Source organism: Periophthalmus magnuspinnatus, chromosome 13, assembly GCF_009829125.3.
Source record: "Periophthalmus magnuspinnatus isolate fPerMag1 chromosome 13, fPerMag1.2.pri, whole genome shotgun sequence".
In the NCBI taxonomy this organism is placed as follows: Eukaryota; Metazoa; Chordata; class Actinopteri; order Gobiiformes; family Gobiidae; genus Periophthalmus; species Periophthalmus magnuspinnatus.
Window position 1 is genome coordinate 20015318 of NC_047138.1, and position 22021 is coordinate 20037338.

Genomic DNA, 22021 nt, shown 5'->3' on the forward strand with positions numbered 1-22021 from the left:
CATGAATGTGGTGTGTGAGTTATTGGTGGTACTGGGAGTGGCCGATGGTGCTGCTCCACTTCTGTCAGTCTGCCCCGGAGCAGCTGTGGCTATAGAAGTCTCACAGTCACTGAGCGTGGAGAGAGTGAATAATGCACTTAACTGAAACATGACTTTGAGGTTCTGTAAAAATAGCTGTATCATTATTGTAATTATTACATTTACATAAATTAATACTTTTACATAATGTTTACATAAATAAATACATTTACCAGGAAGCCATTTTAATCCCTTCAGCATCTTAATTCTGGTTGTGGCCACTAACCATGTTATATTTGTATTTATATTATTAATGAAAGGCCAAATCTTTATTATATAAGATCAGTCTCTCTTTGCTCCCCACATCACTCCCCCTTCAGAGCGCTATCTCAACACAATCAACGTGCATCCCACTAATGAAACTACTGCACATCATATCAAGTTTGTCAGGTTGCTTTGTACAGTTTTATATCATGTTTTTGTATATTTATGGAGAATTGTCGTGTGGGAGCATGGATGAGGTAAACTTGTGGGTGGAGCATTGGACGGAATTTTACAGCTCACCGTAATGAGAGATCGAATAGGGCCCAGAAAAGATGCTAAATTACTCAAACATACATGGATGACATCTAAAACCTCCTCGGGCATATATTTGACGAGAGGACAACGTTACATGATAGAAAGCATATTGCATTTTGAGAAACACATCTGAGTGTCATTGTGTGTGCTGGTGTGTCTGGTCTGATCTCTTTGTGGTCCAGACTGCAGTGCGTTCTTTCGCCACAGGAGGGTGCTGTGTGGTCACAAATGCCCTGCTCTCTCATCACATATTCTACCACTTCTCTGTTTCTTTTCAACTTTTCATTCTTTGTGTTAGAAAAAATCATTAATATTTGAGCCTTTATGAAATATGAGAGCTGTGTGTTTGAAGCCAAGAAAAAAAAAGACGACTCGGACTTAATCACACATAGACTAAGTGGAACAACTTTGAATGGAGTTCATTTACATAAATCCTGGCTACATTTGCAGATATCTTAGATTTGCTTGAGTAAAGAGTTAGGAAATACACTGTTAGAATTGCAGTAGTGTCTAATAGTATGCAGATGTGCTAGCAGCAGTACTGGTTGCATGCTGATTGAGTTTAAAGATGCATTATGTAACTTTTTCTGGGACATGTCTTATGGGGGCAAAAATCCTCATCCTCCTTTATTGTCAGATTAACAGCAGGGTTTAAAGTGAAGTTATGGGTTGCTATTTATTTTTTTTATTGCTTAAAAAGATTTAAAAAAAAATACCTAAAGACAAGTGTTCTTACACTGAGCGGGGTCATCTTTCCACAGCTCTGATCTATAATGTGTCATGGGGATAGATATGTTTAATCACATACAGTGGAGTATTCTAATGTGTTGGAGTTCTGCTGAAACTGAAATCCAAATGTTGTTATTAATGTGTTGTAAGTAAATGATAACTATTATAATTTGCATGGGCTATTGAGTATTTTGAGGATGTCTGTAAGGTTTTTACCTGGCTGCAGAGTCAAACTTATATTGTAAGTGGCTTAATGAATTTTCATATTTTGCCAGCTTATAGGTGGTATATAAACTTTGAAATGCCACAGTTTTTAACTGTATAACAGCAGTAATTCACAGTCGTTGTTGTTTGTTTGTGCTGTTTTGTAATGCTGCAGTGGCTCAGTCAGTATGGCCCACGCACATATATAGAAATAATAAATGTGCTTCTTCACTGTGTATTTGATGGTGATGGGGCAAAAGGGGCTGTGGGCACAGATTGGCAGCCACATTTCCATCAGTCTGCCCTAGGACAAAAGCTCATTGCCACTGTCTGTGACCAAGGAGTGGATGAGTAAGGTGATATTTGACTTGACTGTTTAAAGGGGCAGTCGCACTTATTTGGTCCTAAATTGAGCCCATTTTAGTCCTGATGTAGACTTGGTGTGGTCCTGGTCAAGTCTTGGTGTAGTTCTGGGTTTAGTTCAAGTTTAGTCCTGAGTTAGATGTGATAACTGGGCATGCATGGCGCTATTTTGCCATTTTGCCAAACGTTTTTAACAGAACAATCTCTCCAAATGTTTAAGTCTGTGTTTACACATTTTTTCCTGGTTTGATCCTGATTTGATCCTCATGTATTCTAGTCCTGTTTAGTTATGGCCTAGTCCAGGTTTAGTTCTAGTTTAGTCCCAGTTGTATATAATGTGTTTGTCACATCGTGAACACCGCTTATAACTAGTGTTTCCAGTACATTACATGCCTATAGACATAATCCAAGAGTCACATGCGCACCTTTTACGCACATACACAGCCTATTCTTTCAGTGCGCGCGTGCATGTGAGAGCGCGCGCGTGCCCCAGCCAGTCATCCAGGCGGGAAGAGGTTAACGCCAGTGCCCCGCGTACGAGTGTGTGAGTGTGTGTGTTGGAGAGCCGTGTGGGAAGGAGCCGGCTCCGCGGTGAGAACCAGCAGCGAAAGGGGCTGCGCTGTACGATCCCTTTTCCCCTCAATGAAATCAACTCAACCCGGATCCACGCTCCTCCGCACGCCTCCTGAGAAATTGAGACACCAGCGGACTCAAGTGATGGCAAAGTAACCGGGAAAGCGTGTACCCGTACCCGTTGGATGCGGAGAGGACCATTACGCGTAAAAGTTTTCATTTTCACGCGCTCCGAGTGGATGTAACCGTGCGGATTCTACTACACCTTTGGGACTATATTCACGTTTTGTTTTTAAGCACTTTTTTCCCTCCGTCACCGTTGTGGATTTATTATCTTACTACTTTTTTCCTGTGCTGTACAAAGGAAGTAAATGTATCCGAAGGGGGGACTGAAAGCGCTTTTACAACTGGATCTAATTCACAAAAAGCGATAGCCTTCTTCTAGTACGGCTCGCTTTCCACAACACGATATTGGCACATGTTTTTGCTCACCCTTGCGCTACTTGGACATTCACACTTTACGATGTTTCATATAGAGCACTGAATTGCGCAAAGAGGTCGTTTTAATAAGGGCCATTTTTGGGGACCAACTAAGCGACTTTGCATGTGGCGAAATTGCGCTATCCTTTGACATGACGAAGTGGATTTCTACGCTGGAATAATTTGGATTATTAACGTTTTTTTCATTCGTAAGAGACGTTGAATGATGTCTCCTACTTCTATTGGGATAGTAGTTTTTGCAGCCACAATTCTTCAATTATGCTCAGGTAAGATAGCTCAAAATAGTTACGGTTTTTGGGTTGTGTGCGTCAAAATGGTTTCTGGCGTTATTGCGGGTTTGAAAAGTTTTCCCAAAGACCACCTTGTAATAAGCGCTTGGTAAATGATAGACTCGCGTAGTGAGAGGCGGCGTTGCCAGCTGTAGTCCGGAGAGGAGTCTTTGGTTGACTTGGCAGACGGTCTGTAGGACTACACACTAACGCTGTTGAGCTCGTTTACGTCCACATCTCAATTTGAGATGAAGCTGCCAATGAACTTTGGATGTGACCAGTACAGGCTCGTCTATGCACACGTAAACTGTACTGTTTAAGAAGCTACTATTTCTGATCTTGTTCATTGCAAGTGTAATACAGACGTGGTTAGTAGCCTACTCAGTTACATTTACTTTTAAAATAAATGGTACTTTTTTAGAGTACTTTTCTAGCAACATAGTACTGCTACTTGAGTAATGTTTGTATTGAAGTAACAGTATTCTTACGTGAGTAAAAGTTGTGCTTCCTCTTCCCACATTGAATAGGTCTAAAGTGACTTTAGCTTTATGTTATATGAAATATGAATATGAAATGATTTGAACATTTGTGTTTCCTGCTCCTTCAGATATGATTTAGTTTGGCTCATGTTTGTGTCTCTTTGAAAATACCTAATTTTGTGACTTGTGTCATGTTTTTAGGTTACTCTTACTTGAGTGGTACTTTTTTCAAATACTTTTTTCTCTTGCTTCAATAATTTTTTTGACCACTATTTTGTACTTCTTCTTGAGTAATTTTATTTTGAAGTAACGTTACTTATACTTGAGTACAACGTTTGGCTACTCACCTCTGCATTTTGAACACCTGCCAATTAACTTTTGTATGTGACCAGTTTTATTTAGTTTCTGTGCCAAAACATTGAAGTTACTATTTTTTATCTTGTTGCTTGTTGGTTCCAAAAATTTTTTTGTTTTTTTAATTAACAAGTGTCATATAGAACGAGTTACATGGTTGTGAATGATGTAATACAAAGTAGAGCTTAAGGAAGAAATGAGTTTCGTTTAGAGTTTCATTTTGAAGAATATGGCAGCACATAACTAAATGATATTTCCCACGCTCCGGAATAGTTCCTGTATGTGTCAGAGGTGAGTACAGTAGCCAAAAACTGTACTCAAGTAAGAGTAACTTTACTTCACAATAATATTACTCAAGTGGAAGTACGCAGTAGTGGTCCCAGAAAAGAGAAGAAAGAGTAAAAAAGCATTTGGGAAAAGTACTACTCAAGTAAGAGTAACTTAAAGAGTAACTGTCGAGAAATAACATCTGATTTATAATTTTGGTGAATGTGACAAAACATGAAATAAGTCACAAAATGTTTTATTTTCAAAGAGCCACAAAAATGAGCCAAACTAAATCATATCTGAAGCAGCTGCAAGAAAAACAAATGTTCAAATCATTTCATATTGTCAACATAAAGCTCAAGTCACTTTAGACTTATAGTGGGAAGAGGAACCACAACTTATACTCAAGTGAGAGTACTGTTACTTCAATGCAAATATTACTCAAGTAGGAGTAAAACTGTGCTGCTAGGAAAGTACAATTTCTTTAAAAACTTACTCAACTAAATATACTTGAGTACTACCCTCATCTGGTACTTTTGCAGAGATTTCCTTAGTTATTCACACATGAGCGTAAATGGCTGTTATTAGTACCACCTTCTACTACAACTACTACTTTTACTACTGCACCTACTTCTTCTACTACTGCTGTTACTTTGCATGAATTCATCTCCATGTTCACTCCGCGCTCAAGTTAGTACATCTGTTACTAACTAGCCGTTGTGCAACTGCTATAGTTGTGTGTGCAGAGATGTGTTCATTTGTGGCTGTGTTTGTGTCGGCTCAGAGTTCACTTACATGCACATTGGATGTGACTGTGCCTCTCAGTCACACAGGCCTGTCACCATAATGACTATATCAAGATGACGTTCAGTAAATGGTAGATGGAACAGTCATTTTTGGGGCCAGTATTTATTGTGGGCACTTTTTCTTTGCACCAGTGGGGCATTTTTGGTTATTTCTTTCACAATATGGCATTGAGCTGTAGGGGTTGATTTATGAACTTATGTGACTCATTATAATCCAAACTAACTACTTAAGTGTTGCATTCTGCTGCTTATTTATTGCAGCTTCTACTATTTTTAAATAATTTTGTAGATTTAGAATAGTTTTTCGGGGATGATTCTACTTTAAGGCTTAGTTCAATAGTATCGTTTCAGCAATATATCGAATTTCAGTATTTGTTATGGGGACAGGCCTACAGGGACAAATAGGGCCAGACTATGTGACAAAAAAACTGCACTGCAGTTTTGGTTGATCACTAATTACATTTTATTTAGTCTTATTAAAGATAAAAACTTATTAAAGATAAAAACAAACTTGAATATTTAGTTTTCTGAACATAAACAGCACAGATTTTAAACCTTGGCATTTAGCACACATAATAGTCCAGTCTCCTCCTCAGTCAGACCTTCAATTGCTACAAATCACATACTTTTACTGACAGAGGATCGGCTGCAGACCTCTCCTTTAAAGGTGCACTATGTAACATTTCTGCCATCTGCTTGTCTCCATGGAAATGCTGTTGGTTTACCTGGAATGTTCCACGGTGATGGCCTCATTGCATTGATTCAATTACCCATTCCTAACCCATTACTCAAAAAATATGTAGGAAAACATATATTCTTACTGTGAGCGGGGTCCCCTCTCCACAGATCTGACCTTGACCTGCTTCTCTCATATTTATTTAATGCCATACTGTTAAACATTCCAGGAATAACAATATTTTGTAATGTTGGTTTGTGATTTTACACAGGCAGCAGATGTGACATACATACAGGCAAACTGTTACCTACCAACCACAATGTTAACACAATAATATGAAAAAATTAAAATGAATGACAACACCTTTATTTTGTTAAATGAAGGTTTAAACAGTCAGAAAAAAATGTCTTCCTTGATGATGACAGAGGCAGAGGGATTATGTTTCAGAACTCACTGCTACTTCCTTTATTTTTGTACTTTTTGTTTTCTACTTTTCTTCACAAACTTCCACTGAACTGATGTAAAACTATGAAAAATATTTACCACAGATACTTTCCACCAAACCAAGTCAGAATTAGATGAAGATGTAAACCTGTCAGATATTTAGGCTGAGTTCTTCTCTCAAACGGAAAACGTTCTGTTCTACCTTGTGATGTTATGTGGTAATCCAAGAAATGCTCCACTGTGTTTTTAAGCTCCATACATTTTCACTAGAATCATTTGGATAACTTCAGCCCTGGAATTGCTATTGCTGTAGTAAACTAAAGATAAAGGGTAGCTTTGAATATGAAAAGTCCAGCTTCATGACATCACAAGGTGGAACAGAGCATTTTGAGCTTTGGAGATGTAGACAGTCAGACTAATAATGTGTGAATGAAACAAAACACAACTCCTGGTATGTGTTTGAGGAGGTAACAGCATTGTAAATTGGTTTAAAGCTCACAAGAGTCAGTTTTGTGTAATTCAGGCCCTTTAAACTTTAGGAATTGTAGACTGTTATGATGTCACGTGAACACTTGATATTCTTCCCATATTTCATTGACTCTTCAGATGTGTTTCTGTTCCACCGACAAAGCCCATCCCAGCCCTGCAGTCAAACCAGAACTCGTAAAGTGTTGGAGTTTTCACAGCTGAGCACACAGACTGGCGCACAAACTGCTGAGGTGCATTCGGGAAGAGCTCGGAGCGCTTGTATCATTGGTCATACAGACAGCCAGCCCCTCCGGACCCCCCCTACCCCCTGTCCCCCATCCTAGTCCCCCATCAACGCTCCCCCATTGCCTCTCCTATGCGTGATCCTGGGCCGGTCTGTACTGCTTAGCCCTGCACTTCGGACACACATGCACTCGATGTGACTAATGCAGTGGTTCTCAAAAAGTAGTGCATAGGTTCTTGTATAGTGGTAGTTTTTTGTATTGAATTGATACTGTGCAGCCGATGTCATCAACATTCCCTAGGGGTGTGATGCTAACTGTAGGTACTGCTCTGTATGGGTTATTTTATACTTTATTCTGAGTTTTGTTTTAACACAGTCAGATCATAAAGAACTGACTACGCTGAACTACAACAGATGAGCTGATTTTTGCTGTTAAACAAGTCGCTCTGAAATAACATTGCAGTCACAAACTAGCTAGCATTAGCCAACAGTACAGCTCAGATCTGTGGAGAGTCGACCTCGCTCACGGCAGAAATTCACAACAATTCAATAATTCTCCATAAATATAGAAAAAACATACAAAACAATTCACAGCAACTTCACAAACCTGTTGTGATTTGCAGTAGTTTCATTAGTGGGATGCACGCTGATTGTCTTATGATAGCGTTCTGAAGGGGGAGTGACATATAGCGGAGAGGAAAGGGAGGGAGACTCAGAACAAAATATGAATATAGCATTTTCAAAACAATAAAAGGAAACATGGTGATCTAAATATGTGTTACCAGTTAATGCCCCATAAAAGTAAAATACCACGTTTGTAATACTCCACAGAAGTAAAATACCCCTCTTTAATACCCCACAGAAGTAAAATACCCTGTCTTTAATCCCCCACAGAAGTAAAATACCCTCTCTTTAACTTTGAACTGTACCGTTTTCTGTTACGTTTGTCTGGCCCTTGTGATAACTCCTTAATCTGGAGCGTGGCCCCCTGTTGGCCCGTGTTATGAAGCGCATTCATCTCTGCCGTGGTTTTATTGGAGGGCTGCACCATGAGAGAGAGCGACATGGGGTTTTCCAGGTCACTCACACTTATGAAGAAGCAGCTCTCTTTAGTCTCATTGTTCAGCATTAAGAAGGAGAAAGAGGAAGAGTTGGAGAAGGAGAGGGCCCGAGGAGCTTCTGGGATGCTGTAATGCAGACAGTGTAGGCTTGTGAGAAGGGCGTTAGAAGATTACAGGAGAAGTGTCAAGTCTACAGTGGGATAGCAGAGGATTTTTGACTCTATTTTTAAATCAGCCTTTATTGTGCTTGTGTGTTATAGTTATAATCTATGACACTCGCAGATGATTACGTTACAATTTGGACATTAGGACATGCCTGTTTCCCTTCTCATTTACTCTCTCAAATTTCTATTTTGAGTGATTCATGCAAGAAAAGTTAAAGTCACAGTATGCAACTTTTCTGCAGCTTTTTATAGGGGACAGCATGCAGTGCTTTGTTGTGATGACATTTACTGCGATGCCTGCGCCCAGTGGCCACTGCAGTTTTCTACCTTGAACTTCTTTCTTTTTTTTTCTTTTCATTAAGTCGTTTTAGATGAATATAGTGATTATATAATAAAATTATAACATAAAGATCCACAGGTGTCAGAGATTAGAACTACAGAGAGAGACGAGCATAATAGGGCTGTTTTAAAACTAAATGTAAGAAAGATAATGTAAAGTAAATATGACTCCTGTTTCAGATGTTTCCATGAGCTTGTAAACTGGTATGTAATAGACACACTGGCAGTTGGTTTATTGTGTTTTTGTGAGTGGGGCTGAAAGTAGAGCTTTCTCATATCCCCAGCACATCCCCAGTCTGTGTCTGACTGGAGTGTGGGGACAATTGGATTATCCTCTTCTGCTCAGAATCAAAACCTGATATCTGTGCTGTGTCTGTCAGCTCCACATGCTCGCCACCAATAGAATCAAATTACTCATGAACTCATTTCACTACATCTGCATACAGACCAGAGCAAAAACATGATTATTCCCAATCACTGTAGAGAAATGGCAAAATGAGTGGAACATGCTAAGGGACAATATATTCTGACCAACGTACTTTTACAAATAGTCACGTCAATACTGGGTTGGGCTGTCAATCAAAAATAATCGAGATCAAGATTCAGTCATTGTTACTGGCCAACTCCCAACCTACTCCCAGTCCTTCATCAAGAATTTTTTGGGGGCAGTATTTCTAGTGTGTACTTTTTTACAGGGAAATTTTTGGCAATTTTTTGTCTATATAATAAGATTTAAGCCATAAAAGGTTGACTTAATCACTAATACTAATATTGTGCATTTAGAATAGTTTTTGTGGTTTAAATGTACTTGTGATTTATTATGACAGTGATATAAATTAGTTTCAATATTATCGTTTATCATCTATATTTACTTCAGTAACATATCGAACTTCAATATGTGTTATTGTGCCAGGCCTAATAAAAGCATCACGTTTGAGGCACATGGAAAATTTGAAAGAAATTGGACAGGTTTTGTGTTAACTTGGACAGTGGACAGTAGATCAGTGTGTGTTTGTCCACTGATCCAAAGGTTGACGGTGCGATTCCAGCTCCCACACATGAATGCTTGGGCAAGACACTTAAACCGCCTCGCCCCCAGTGTCTGTGTACACTGGTGTGTGAGTGTGTGTGTGAATGGGTGAGTGGTTCCTAATGTAAAGTGCTATGAGCCTTGAAGGTGGAAAAGCTCTACATAAAAATGTAACCATTTCACATTTAATAAAATAGTATTTTAACTGGCCCTGCCATATTATTACATAAAGTTAAGTGCAATCAGAACTCACAGAACTACCAACTCATTCACTTTCTCTGGCTCCATCCATGTTTATCATGGACAACACCTCCCCATCATTAGCACTGTTAATGGCACTCTCACATTTGTAACTGCTTGCAATTATACATCCAGCACTCTCCTCCTCTCTGTGTTTCTGGTTTAATGAGCAAGAGAAAGAGAGAGAAAGAAAGAGGGAGAGAAAGAGAGATATTATGGGATGGCAGCAAACATGGACTTCTCTCCCCTGCATGCGGTCAGTAAGTGGCCTGCACTGGTCATATAGGTGGTGGAGGTGTGGGTTTGCACATATGTCAGTTATCAACACTTACAAGTCACTTTGTCAGGAGTGCTGATAGGGCTAAAGCTAACAAGCTAACGAGCTAAAGTGCTAATGAACCAGGTGGTTAAAAAGCAAAGCGGCTAACAAGCTGAACTGCTAACAATTGAAATAGTCAAAGGGGAAAGTTTATTCAGCACCTTTGTAAATTACACAATACGGATTTAAAAGTATCACATACACTTTTACAGCTAAAGGAGAACTCGGTAACTTTTCTAGGGGTATGCCCCCCTCACCACAGATCTGACGTGAAAGTTGGTCTGGTGGCGGGCTTATCTCCATGGACAGATATGAGTTTAATGACATACTGTGGAATATTCCAGGCAAAGTAAAAAAACAAGTCATTGGAGACAAGAAAATGACAGATCTCAACCAAAAACGTTACTTAGTGTACCTTTTTGCTAGCCCATTCTGTTGTTGGCTAGTCCAATATTTCTGTATTGAACTGTGATCTGTGCCTGGTACAGCAAGGCCCCATAGGCAAAGTGGGTGAAGTGTCTTGCCTAAGGACACAACAACAGGATCTGGTCAGAGCCAATTGGTGTGTATTTGGAATGCACTGGCTAGCAGGTTAGCTATGTTCTTTTATATACACAGTCTTTGCTTGGCACACAGTACATATAGCTACATGATAAACTGTGCCACAGTGCCCCAAATATTAATACACTTTCCCTGTAAACTTGCCATCTTAAATTCACCATAATCTCTACCACTTTAACTTCCACTTACTCACATTAATCTGTTATAATACCAGCCAAGCAGGCTTTTACACAGAGATCCTGGATTAGCGACGTCATTTTAGTGATGTTAGCTTAACGCCGTGCTGCTCATTAGCGGGCAGCCAAAGAGATATGGCTGCAGATTGGAACCACCCCATCTCCCCTGATACTCTCCTCTGATACTATCCCCTGATTCTCTTCTGATACTCTCCTCTGATATTCTCCTCTGAAACGCTCCTCTGATACTCTCCTCTGATACTATCCCCTGATACTCTTCTGATACTCTCCTCTGATACTCTCCTCTGATACTATCCCCTGATACTCTTCTGATACTCTCCTCTGATATTCTCCTCTGAAACGCTCCTCTGATACTCTCCTCTGATACTATCCCCTGATACTCTTCTGATACTCTCCTCTGATACTCTCCTCTGATACTATCCCCTGATACTCTTCTGATACTCTCCTCTGATACTGTCCTCTGATACCATGCCCTGATACTCTTCTGATACTCTCCTCTGATACTATCCCCTGATACTCTTCTGATACTCTCCTCTGATACTATCCCCTGATTCTCTTCTGATACTCTCCTCTGATACTATCCCCTGATACTCTCCTCTGATATTCTCCTCTGATACTCTCCTCTGATACTGTCCCCCGATACTCTTCTGATACTCTCCTCTGATACTATCCCCTGATACTCTCCTCTGATACTCTCCTCTGACACTCTCTCCTGATACTCTCCTCTGATACTATCCCCTGATACTCTCTCCTGATACTCTCCTCTGATACTATCCCCTGATACTCTCTCCTGATACTCTCCTCTGATACTATCCCCTGATACTCTTCTGATACTCTCCTCTGATACTATCCCCTGATACTCTTCTGATACTCTCCTCTGATACTCTCCTCTGATACTATCCCCTGATACTCTTCTGATACTCTCCTCTGATACTATCCCCTGATTCTCCTCTGATACTCTCCTCTGATACTATCCCCCGATACTCTGCTCCGATACTCTCCTCTGATACTTTCTTCTGATTTCTCTCGTCTGATACTCTCCTCTGATACTCTCCTCTGATACTATCCCCTGATACTCTTCTGATACTCTCCTCTGATACTCTCTTCTGATATTCTCTCCTGATACTCTCCTCTGATACTCTGCTCCGATACTCTCCTCTGATACTTTCTTCTGATACTCTCGTCTGATACTCTGCTCTGATACTCTGCTTTGATACTCTCCTATGATACTCTCCTCCAATACTTTTCGCTGTTACTGTCCACTGATGCTCTTCTGATACTCTCCTCTGATACTCTGCTCTCATACTCTCCCCGACACTCTCCCCTGATACTCTCCTCTGATGCTCTGCTCGTTTACTCTTCTCTGATACTCTCCCCTGATACTCTCCTCTGATACTCTCTTCTGATACTCTCCTCTGATACTCTCTTCTGATACTCTCCTCTGACCTCTGACCTCCCAAAGAGTGGATGAAGTGTGTTGATTAAGGCGTCTAGCATCAGGAGTGTGTAATACGGTGTGATTGTGAAACTGTGACAGAAACAGTCTGTGTTTGTGTTAATGATGGGGAAATAACTACTTTATTTCAAATAGAAAACTGCAAAGGATTTTTTTTTTTTCCCTAAGGGATCTCAAAAGCTGTTAACCCTGTAGTTTCGACCTCTACACACATTTTGAAATGTCCCTGTGTGTCAGATGCCCTCCCTGTGTCTCCATGGGGTCTGGTTCTGTTTTCTGAACTGTTTTGAAATGTCTGGGGTTCTTGTTTAGTTTACCTGTTTATGGTTCAGTATTTTCAAATGAGAATACTCCTGGATATTTTTTTAAAATAACAAAACAAATCTATTCTCCAATTTAAAAAAAAAGCTATTTGTGAAAAAAAAAACAAAAAAACCCTGAAATGCTTTACACACTTGATAAGCCTCTCACAGCACTGCACTGCTGTCATTACTCATTCACTCCACACTCTGCCAGTCTGCACCACGGGCATCAACCTCATTTACATTAGGCAAGGTTTCTTTGCCCAAGGGCACAACAGCAGTTTACACTTTAAAGGACCCATATTTCGCTATTTTCTGATCTACGTTATAATGTTGTTTCCTCATCAAAAATATAACTGGAGTTGCATATTTAGTTCTTCACTCAAACAGAAAACACCCAACCTTGTGATGTCATGTGGTAATACATGCCATTCATCTTCACTAGAAACAAAACACAACTCCAGGTATGTTTTTAGGAGGTAAAAGCATTCTAACATGGCATAAAGCTCACAAGAGTCCATTTTGTGTATTATAGGACCTTTAACCACTCAGGCCACTGTTCCCAAAAATGTTCAAATATTGTAAGAGATTATGGTTTGGCATCATTTGCATCAAAAACCATCTTTGAGAATGAGCTGCCAAACACAGTGAAGACATCTACAGCCAAATAAATTAGGACATAAGAGCTTTTGGTAAGCTCCTCATGTGAAGGATGTGTTTATGAAGATACAACTCAGCTAGTGTTGTCACGATACTAAAATGTCAAACTCTAATAGAATGTGATTTTCAGCATTAAATGGTAGTACTTTCTTTTATATTCCCATGTGGCCTTATATCTGTGTAATCCCTCAGTGGTTCAGGTAGGTTCCATAGTGGTCCATGGGTGTATACTAGTCTACGTGGTCTTATACTTGTTCTGATACAGCTCAAGATCATTCTAAAGCTATACAGGAAAGGTTCATCTCTCAGATTTTTGATACTTTTGACAGCCTTTCAGTCCGGTGTATTGCATTGGTGACTCCACTTGCACCTTGCTGTTTGGGTTTTATTAAACACACTTGTCTATATCACGTAGCAGATGGCGGAGGTGTTCGGTAGCATCCCTCCTCTGGTGCGAAGAGGGCACAGGAAGCTGAGCGTGCAAACTCACTTCCTCTTCCTGTTCACCTTTAGTACTGTGTAACCTCAGGAGCCCATGACCTCTGCGACCTCACATAAGTCTTGTTGTTCCGGCTGCAAAATTCCACAGAGAATTCCAAGAAATGATGAGGAACTATCAAAACTAACTTAATTCACAATTTGAAATGTGCTAGGGTGGTGAAGGATTCAACTGTACTGTCCTAAACATTGAGTTGTGATGTTGTTTTGACTTCTTCATCCTCTCCTCTTCCTTCTCCCCCTCTCCCTCTCTCTCTCTCTCTCTCCTTTGTACTCCCCCTTTCCCCCTCCTCCTCCCTCCTCCTCCCTCCTCCTCCTCCCCCTCCCTCCATCCTCCACAGCTCACAGTTATTTAAAGGGAGACACAATGCAGCCGCCCAATACGTCCCTGCAGGCTTAAACTGCTTTATTCAAGAACAGACCACCTCCCCTCCTCCCTTTCTCTCTCCATTCTCATCCTCTGTCCCTCTCTCAACTCTCTCTCTCTCTCTCTCTCTTTGGCTTTGCTGCCCGGCCACAAAAAAGGCAAGTCTTAAAAAAAGCAGGCCAAAAAAGAAAGAAAAAATAAAAGCGGGGGATGGGTGGATGGGTAGGTCGCTAAGCCTCCTCTGTCCTCTCTCTCACATCTGTGTTAGTGAGGTTTGGGTGCAAATATGGAAGTTATGTCATTTAGATGATAAGCTTGAGTAAATGGCTTTGCATTTTTTTAATATTGTAGAACTGGTGAAATATGTCCAACTGTGTGTCTTCTTTCTGTGGCATTGTTATTACTTATCTGCAAACTTTTAGCATAAAAATCAACTCAGAAATGAAGACTAAACCAGGACTAGACTGATACTGATGTTGGGTATCAGTGCCGATATTGAAAGACTCGCTGAATTGGATATCGTTTTGCAAATATCCAGTTTGGACATTTAAATGGATATAATAAGATCTGCTGGTCATAGTCAGAATGTTTAAACTTTTATTCGTTACTTGAATGATAATTAACAGCTCCATAGCACATTTGCATCAGTTTTATCTTATTTTATTTCACTTTCAAGTAAATAAATGCTGTTTTTAGTCTCTGTTCTGGTATCAGCTGATATCGGGTATAAGCAGATACTTCAAGCTGTAGTATCAGAATAGGTATCGGAACTAAAAAAGCTGCATTGTTGCATCCCTAGTCTTAAGCAGCAGTGTATCCGGTTTTACATGGACTAAACTGACACAAAACAGGACTGAACTAGGTCTAAAGAAAGACAACCGAATTAAACCATTAATGAACACGGTGTAAAACAGAACTAAAGCATATGGACCCAGGACCACATTAAGAGTAAGGACTCACCAGTGTGTCAAATCTAAACCAAACTTTAAACACTAACATTTCAAATGAATATTAAACAATGGAATGAGCCAGGTCTATAAGAAAACTCACAAAGCAAAACAAAAGAAAAAAAATTGCGGTTGTGAAAAGCATGGTTCAGCCCACTCTGCAAAAGAAGAGCCCATTTTAGTCATTATTTTAATGACATATCGATAATGCAGCAGCCTGGTACTGAAGTCACATTTAAATTCATGACTTCCAGCTGCAGTAGGCTTGTGCTGTGAGGAGGGGGGCTGCAGACAAGGATGTTGGGGTGATTTGTCACCTATGGGTGCACACGTCTATGGGTGCACACGTCTATGGGGGCACACATGAGAGAGGTGGGCTTGGTCAGGGTGCTGAGTGAGCAAAAATGTCTGCTCCTGCCCATGTAGTGCTGAAGCTATAAAGCAAATATACTACCATGGTATTATTAATTTGACACATAATTTAAACCAGCACTGTTTTTGCCACATTAGTTCTACTTTTTGTCATCTGTCTGTCACCTTCTCACAACCAGTATATTTGCCTCTTAATACTACTACTACTACAACACCATGGATCCCTTTGACCACCACCAATTACTCACATATTACATTCATGGTATGCAATGTAGGTGAAATGTTTTGCCTAATGACACAACGACCAGGAACCTTGGATCTTCGGGTTGGTAAGAGAGTACTCTAAACACTGAAAAGTTAACTCATGCTTTTCACAAACCTCAGAGGTCAGGAGTGGAGTTTTGCAGTCACAGTAAAGCTAACAACAATTAGCATGCTAACCTGCCCTTCCTGCTTATCAAGACAATAAAACACTTTATAATTTTGTTGCAGACAGTACACAGCTGACTTATTTTAACCTCAAGAGCTACTTATACCATATATCTGTACTGGAATGAGACACATTTGCTCAAATAGATGGGAAAAATTATGTTCAGGGCCTTTAGCACTGAACATAATTTTTCTTTTTTTTAATTATTACTAAAGGTGCACTGTGTAACTTTTCCGGTGGAGGGTTCCAGAGTATGGCATGAAACTTCTTACATGTAAGTTAAAATACTTGCATTCTTCCTTTATAGATGGCATTTTGATGGTACATTAAACTACTCCCAAAAAAGCTTCATTTTAACTATGACCGTCCTGTCGTAGATAAGCCCTACCGAGACGCCTTGCTCATGGGCTTTCTCTGTGGTAGTTCAACCCTCTTCCCATCCCATGCATTCTAAACAGGCTCCCAGCTTCGCTCCCTTTGTAAGTTCCATGGGGAGAGAATTTCTCCCTTGGTGAATTCTGGACAGACTTTTGAAATGCTAAGTGGCGGAGACGGATACATTCAAACACATAAAAAGAGAGGCTGCTAATTAGCTGATTAATGTGACGAGTTTAGCCTCTTTTAGATCAACTGACGCACCCAAGCTCTCCATTTCAACTAACTTTGAATGACACCATGAAACTTCAGGAATCTGGCCTCTATATCGCAAAATTGATGGCAATTGAACAGAAATCGTTATTTGACAGATGCTAGCAAATCGGCAAACTACTGAAAGGAGCTGTAGCCTACTGGAATTCTTAAAAAAACATGAGAAACAGTTCATTTTAAACAGTTTGCAGTGGCTCAACTTTTCACAGCTTTCATAAACCAGAGAGGAATATTGGCATCACAGTAATATTAACAATAATTAGCATGCTAACAGTGCATCAACATTACTTCCTGATTTCTGACAATAAAAATTCACACAGTCCTATTTTGCCTCTAAGAACTGCTTTTACTATATATTTTGCTTGAGATCCAGAATACACACTTTATGAAGATGTTTGGAGTTCAGATGGGTGTGATTGACAGGTGGATTAGCCAATCAGGGACACGCATCTGTCCATATCAAAACAAATATTGCTGCTTATGAGGAAAAAAGAAAGGACTAAAATATTGGCTGACAAACATGGCTGACAAACATGAAGGATTTCTGCAGAATCAGTGAAAGAAGCAAAAAGTGTTTGATTTTGATTGTAAATGACCAATGAACTCCATCGTTTTACAGTGTTACTGATATCTATATGTAGACACATCAGTCTGGACTTAACAGGCAAATTTGTCTCTATTCCAAAACTCATGTGACTTAAATTGATTTTTTTTTTTTAATGCCATTTTAGTTCTATGTTGCTTTGGTTAGTCTTTCTGAATTGACTTTGTGAGGAATACACAAAGGGATCCTAAAGCTCATTTGTAACATTATGTAAATATTCATGCTAATTATAGAGTTAATGTCTTTATGCAAATCAGCCATATGCTCTAATCTATATCATATTAAACATAGAAATAAACACATGTAAATTAATCCAATAATTAGTGCTGTTTAGGAAAAAAATCTGAGAAAAAAAAATGTTCAAGTGTATGTAGTTTGATAAACTGGATTAGGGGTCTTTCTGAAGAAGCTTGCTCAAGAAGGAGGAGGTAGTTGTAGTGGGTGGAGTAACAACAAGCAGGTATAACAGAATAAATTATTTTAACATAAATATCTTAACAACACAAAAAAAGGAAATATTTATCCAGGTTCTATAGTGGTCCATGGGCATATACTAGTCTATGTGGACTTATACGTGTTCTGATAAATCCTAAAATCATTCTAAAGCTATTCAGAAAAGATTCATTCCTGTCCTGTGAATGGGACTTATTTTTGTATTGAAACCTGTTGAATGAGTATCTAGTTTCGATACCAGTTTTGGTATCGATTAGTATCTGATTTTTGATACTTTGACAGCCCTACTGCAGCACTATCAGAAGTATAATTTGATTATCGCCCCTGCTCATACATCCAACATATGGCACCCAGCTGATAATGATTTGATGTCACTGCGTGAATGCAAAATCATTGTTCATAATTTCATAACAAAGCACAAATTTTATAGCAATCTTCAGAGGCGTGTTCTGTTTGATTGCACTCTGTGAATCATGTAATTATCGTGAAGGTGACTTTGTGATCGCTGTGGTAGACCTGTAGTCGTATACTAGCACACTGCCATGTTAGCATTAGCATATTAGCACATTAGCATATTAACTCATTAGCATTTCTGATGGATCTCCAATGGGCTAGCAGCTGTTTGCATTATTGATCCGTGCATGGATTTAATGACCGCACGTTAAATAAGCACATATATGTAAATGTGATGTCGTCCATATTGAAGGCTGAAACAGGCTGGCACCACCACATGTGCAACATGTTACTCATGTCATACAGTCTACCGATTTATTCTGTGCTTTATATAATTCAACTATTTACCTTTTTAATTTTAAATTATGTTATTGTTTCAGCTGTTCATTTGAAAACTACCACTGCATGATGTCATAAGGTGGAACAGAGCATTTTGAGCTTTGGAGATGTAGACAGACATAATAAAGGGTTACTCAAACATGTCTGAATGAAACAAATCAGGTATGTTTTTGAGGAGAAAACATTATAATATGGTTTAAAGCTCACAAGAGTCCATTTGTGTAATACAGGAATTTTATTTGCTATATAGATGGAAATTATTTAATTTAATTTACATAAAGGTGCATTGTCAAAATGTATTAATGGATGGTTCACCAACCAACTTGTCTCCATAGAGATGCTTTTAGCTGTGTCTGGAATGTTCCACAGTATAACATTATATGTACACTGCCTGCCCAAAAAAAAGTCACCACCTGGATTTAACTAAGCAAATAGCTACAAGCCTCCTCCAGTCGGTCAAGTCTAGGTTCAGCAACAGTCTGTGCTCAAAGAATGAGAATCAGCTGACTACCTGAATATACTGAATGACCAGGTTATTCCATCAACAGATTTTTTTCTGCCCTGTTGGCACGGGCATATTCCAAGATGACGATGCCAGGATTCATCAGCTCAAATTGAAAGACTGGTTCAGGGAGCATGAGACATCATTTTCACACATGGATTGGCCACCACAGAGTCCAGACCTTAACCCCATTGAGAATCTTTGGGATATGCTGGAGAAGACTTTGTGCAGCGGTCAGACTCTACCATCATCAATGCAACATCTTGGTGAAAAATTTATGCAACACTGGATGGAAATAAATCTTGTGACATTGCAGAAGCTTATCAAAACAATGCCACAGAGATGCTGTAATCAAAGCTAAAGGCGGTCCAACAAAATATTAGTGTGACCTTTTTTTTGGTGGCGACTTTTTTTTTTGGCCAGGCAGTGTATCAATCTCCATGAGGCCATTACTTTTAGCAGGCCAGATCTGTGGAGAGGTGACTCCGCTCACAGTAAGTAGTACAATGAGCTAATGTTTTATTATTGAGCAGGTAAAACGAATGAATGAGTAGAGTTATGAAGTTAAAACTAGTTTTGACATTCAGTTTCAGAGTTGGGTCTCCATTCTCTTTTATTTATTTTTTCCTTTTCCTTTCTTCCCTTTTTTCCCTTTCCTCTTTTCCTTTATTTCCTTTTTTTTTAATGCTATATTGTGAAATATTCCAGGCTAAGCAATGACATCACCACAAAGACAAGCAGTTGATTGATGCGCTACAAAAAAGTTACATAGTGAACCTTTAGTAACAAAATTATTTGTTTCTTGTTTTTGTCTGTGGAAATATATTAACTCAAAAACATGGTTTTTAGTGTCTTTTAATAGGCACCATGCTTCCTCTACACACACAATTAGCTTTTCCATCTTGTTAAAACTTAAACCCGTGTGCACCTGTGACTTTAACTTCTCACAAACAAAATGACTGTTTGAATGTGAGTGCTTCCCTGCTCCTCCCGACCCCTCCGGCGTTCCCAAATCCACCTGACAAACCTTTTTATTCTCACTGATTTGCGACGCTGTTTATGAGCCCTCATTCTTTTTTTTCACTCTCTATCTCAGTTTCCCTCCCACACTTCTCTCTTCCTTTCTTTGCTAAAAGCTCTAATTGAATAACTGTTGCTGGCAGTGGTTAAGGTGCAGCTGACAGGTTAGACTACTTACTGCACAAAAACAAACTAACTGAAGATTTTATAAATAAATTATATATATATATATATATATATATATATATATATATATATATATATATATATATGTGTATATATATATATATATATATATATATATATATATATATATATATATATATATATACACACACAATATATACAATTTGGAAGTCGAGATACATATTTGGAATTCCGACCGCGAGTATTATAGCAACCAAAGAGCCAATCCACAGTGAGGCTCTTAAAGGTAACGCCTTCCCGCCCACCTTTCTGGTTTAGTATGGAGTGAGCGCTTAGCAATGCTGTCAATCAAACCTGTTGCTAACGCTAACAGGAGCAACCTCAGGGAAAGAAGGCGCCTGACTTGTCGCTTATTAATGTTCATATTTTGAGTTAGAGACATAATAGTGAAATAAAAAACCCAGGATTGTGTAGAGCAGGTTATTATGAACATTTTAAAAGCAAAATGACGAGGCTCACAGCAGCAGTTACAGAGAGAGGGGCCACAGTTTTTCAATGTGAAGTGAATTGGAGCCAGAGCAAATGGAAGGGGAAACATGCCCATAGCCACTTCACATTTGGAACACAGCAGCTAGCAGGTTAGCTGTGTACATTTATATATACAATCTATGTTTCAAAGTGTCAGAAAGATGCCTTCCTTGTTTGTAAACCATTTGTACATTTTAGATGGAGATTTTTGTGGCAGAGGCATTCTATATTGTAACTCAGCGATACGTCCTGTATTTTTGCATTTTTCTTTTCAACTTTTCTTCACAAACTGCCACTTAACTGATGTAAATCTTTGATAAATATTCACCACAGTTACTCTCCACCAAACCAAGTGAAAACCTGTCATGTGTACTTTAAGCTCAAGAGTGCTTTCAGCCATTCATTCTGTTGCAAATAAAGTAGTTTTTTCAGTGAAGTTAAGGGTAATATTTGGAGTCCACTGTAGTACTTGGGAATGCAGTATTTCAGTACGCAGTTTGACATGTAGTTTGACAGGTGGTGTTTAGGAGTACTTTAACTTCCATTTAGCAGCGCTCCTGTCTCCTCCTCTGCACTTTTATCACACTTAACATCTGTGTGACGGGTGCAAGGCCTGGCTCAAACCAGGAGGTTACGGCGTGTGAATTTTATTTAGATGAGCTGGAGTTTGCAAACACTCGCAATATTTGTGAGTTCACAAACTCACAGGAATCCATGTGGCTTTATTGTGGTGATTAATGTCTCTTTACAGATTAGTCACGATATAGAATAAAACCATATATGAGTTAATAGATCTGTAATATTTCTGGTGGAGGGTCTGCAACCTTATTTCCGCTATGGAGATGTTATTGTTTTACTTGTAATTTTCCACAGTACAGCATTACACTTGTGGATCTCCATGCACACAAGTGGGTTGTGCAACAAGGCTAAGCTGCAGATCTGAGCTGTGGAGGGGCAACCCTGCTCTCAGTGAAGGTGCATGTTTTTAAAAGTATTTCTAAGCAATAAAAACACACAAGAGTGTGTGTAGAGTATTTTACACACAACAAGAGTCATTTAACTCTCGTGAAGTTAAAGGCAGTACTCCCTGGTGTCTGTACACTTCTATACTGGTGTGTACTGTGACCAAAAATAACACTGACTTAACACTGAATAGTGTTGAACTGCTGGATGTTGACACCTGTTGGTGTGATTCAGAATTACACTGTATTTGTAAAAAAAACTCCTCCCACGACGCCATGTCCCACCACAGCCATGTACACCATGGACCTGCACAACTGATTTTGGCAGTATAATGTTTATATAATATAAAGACCAACTGCAGTAGTTTCAAAGTACAATTAAGGGCTGCACAATTTTGGTTGAAGTATTTTGCAGTTAGATTTGCACTATATGGCACAAACTAAGATT

The 22021-nt window shown here is 39.3% G+C and overlaps 1 protein-coding gene across 2 annotated transcripts in view; it reads left to right on the plus strand.

Annotated features, from left to right (window-relative positions):
• Positions 1 to 2443: 2443 nt before the first annotated feature.
• robo1 (roundabout, axon guidance receptor, homolog 1 (Drosophila)) overlaps positions 2444 to 22021 on the plus strand; it is a 315801-nt gene continuing 296223 nt past the window's right edge. For both annotated transcript variants that reach the window (XM_055226042.1, XM_055226043.1), the window contains exon 1: positions 2444 to 3233. In XM_055226042.1, the coding sequence (XP_055082017.1) occupies positions 3170 to 3233 (64 nt within the window). In that variant the 5' untranslated portion in view covers positions 2444 to 3169. The remainder of the gene's footprint in view (positions 3234 to 22021) is intronic.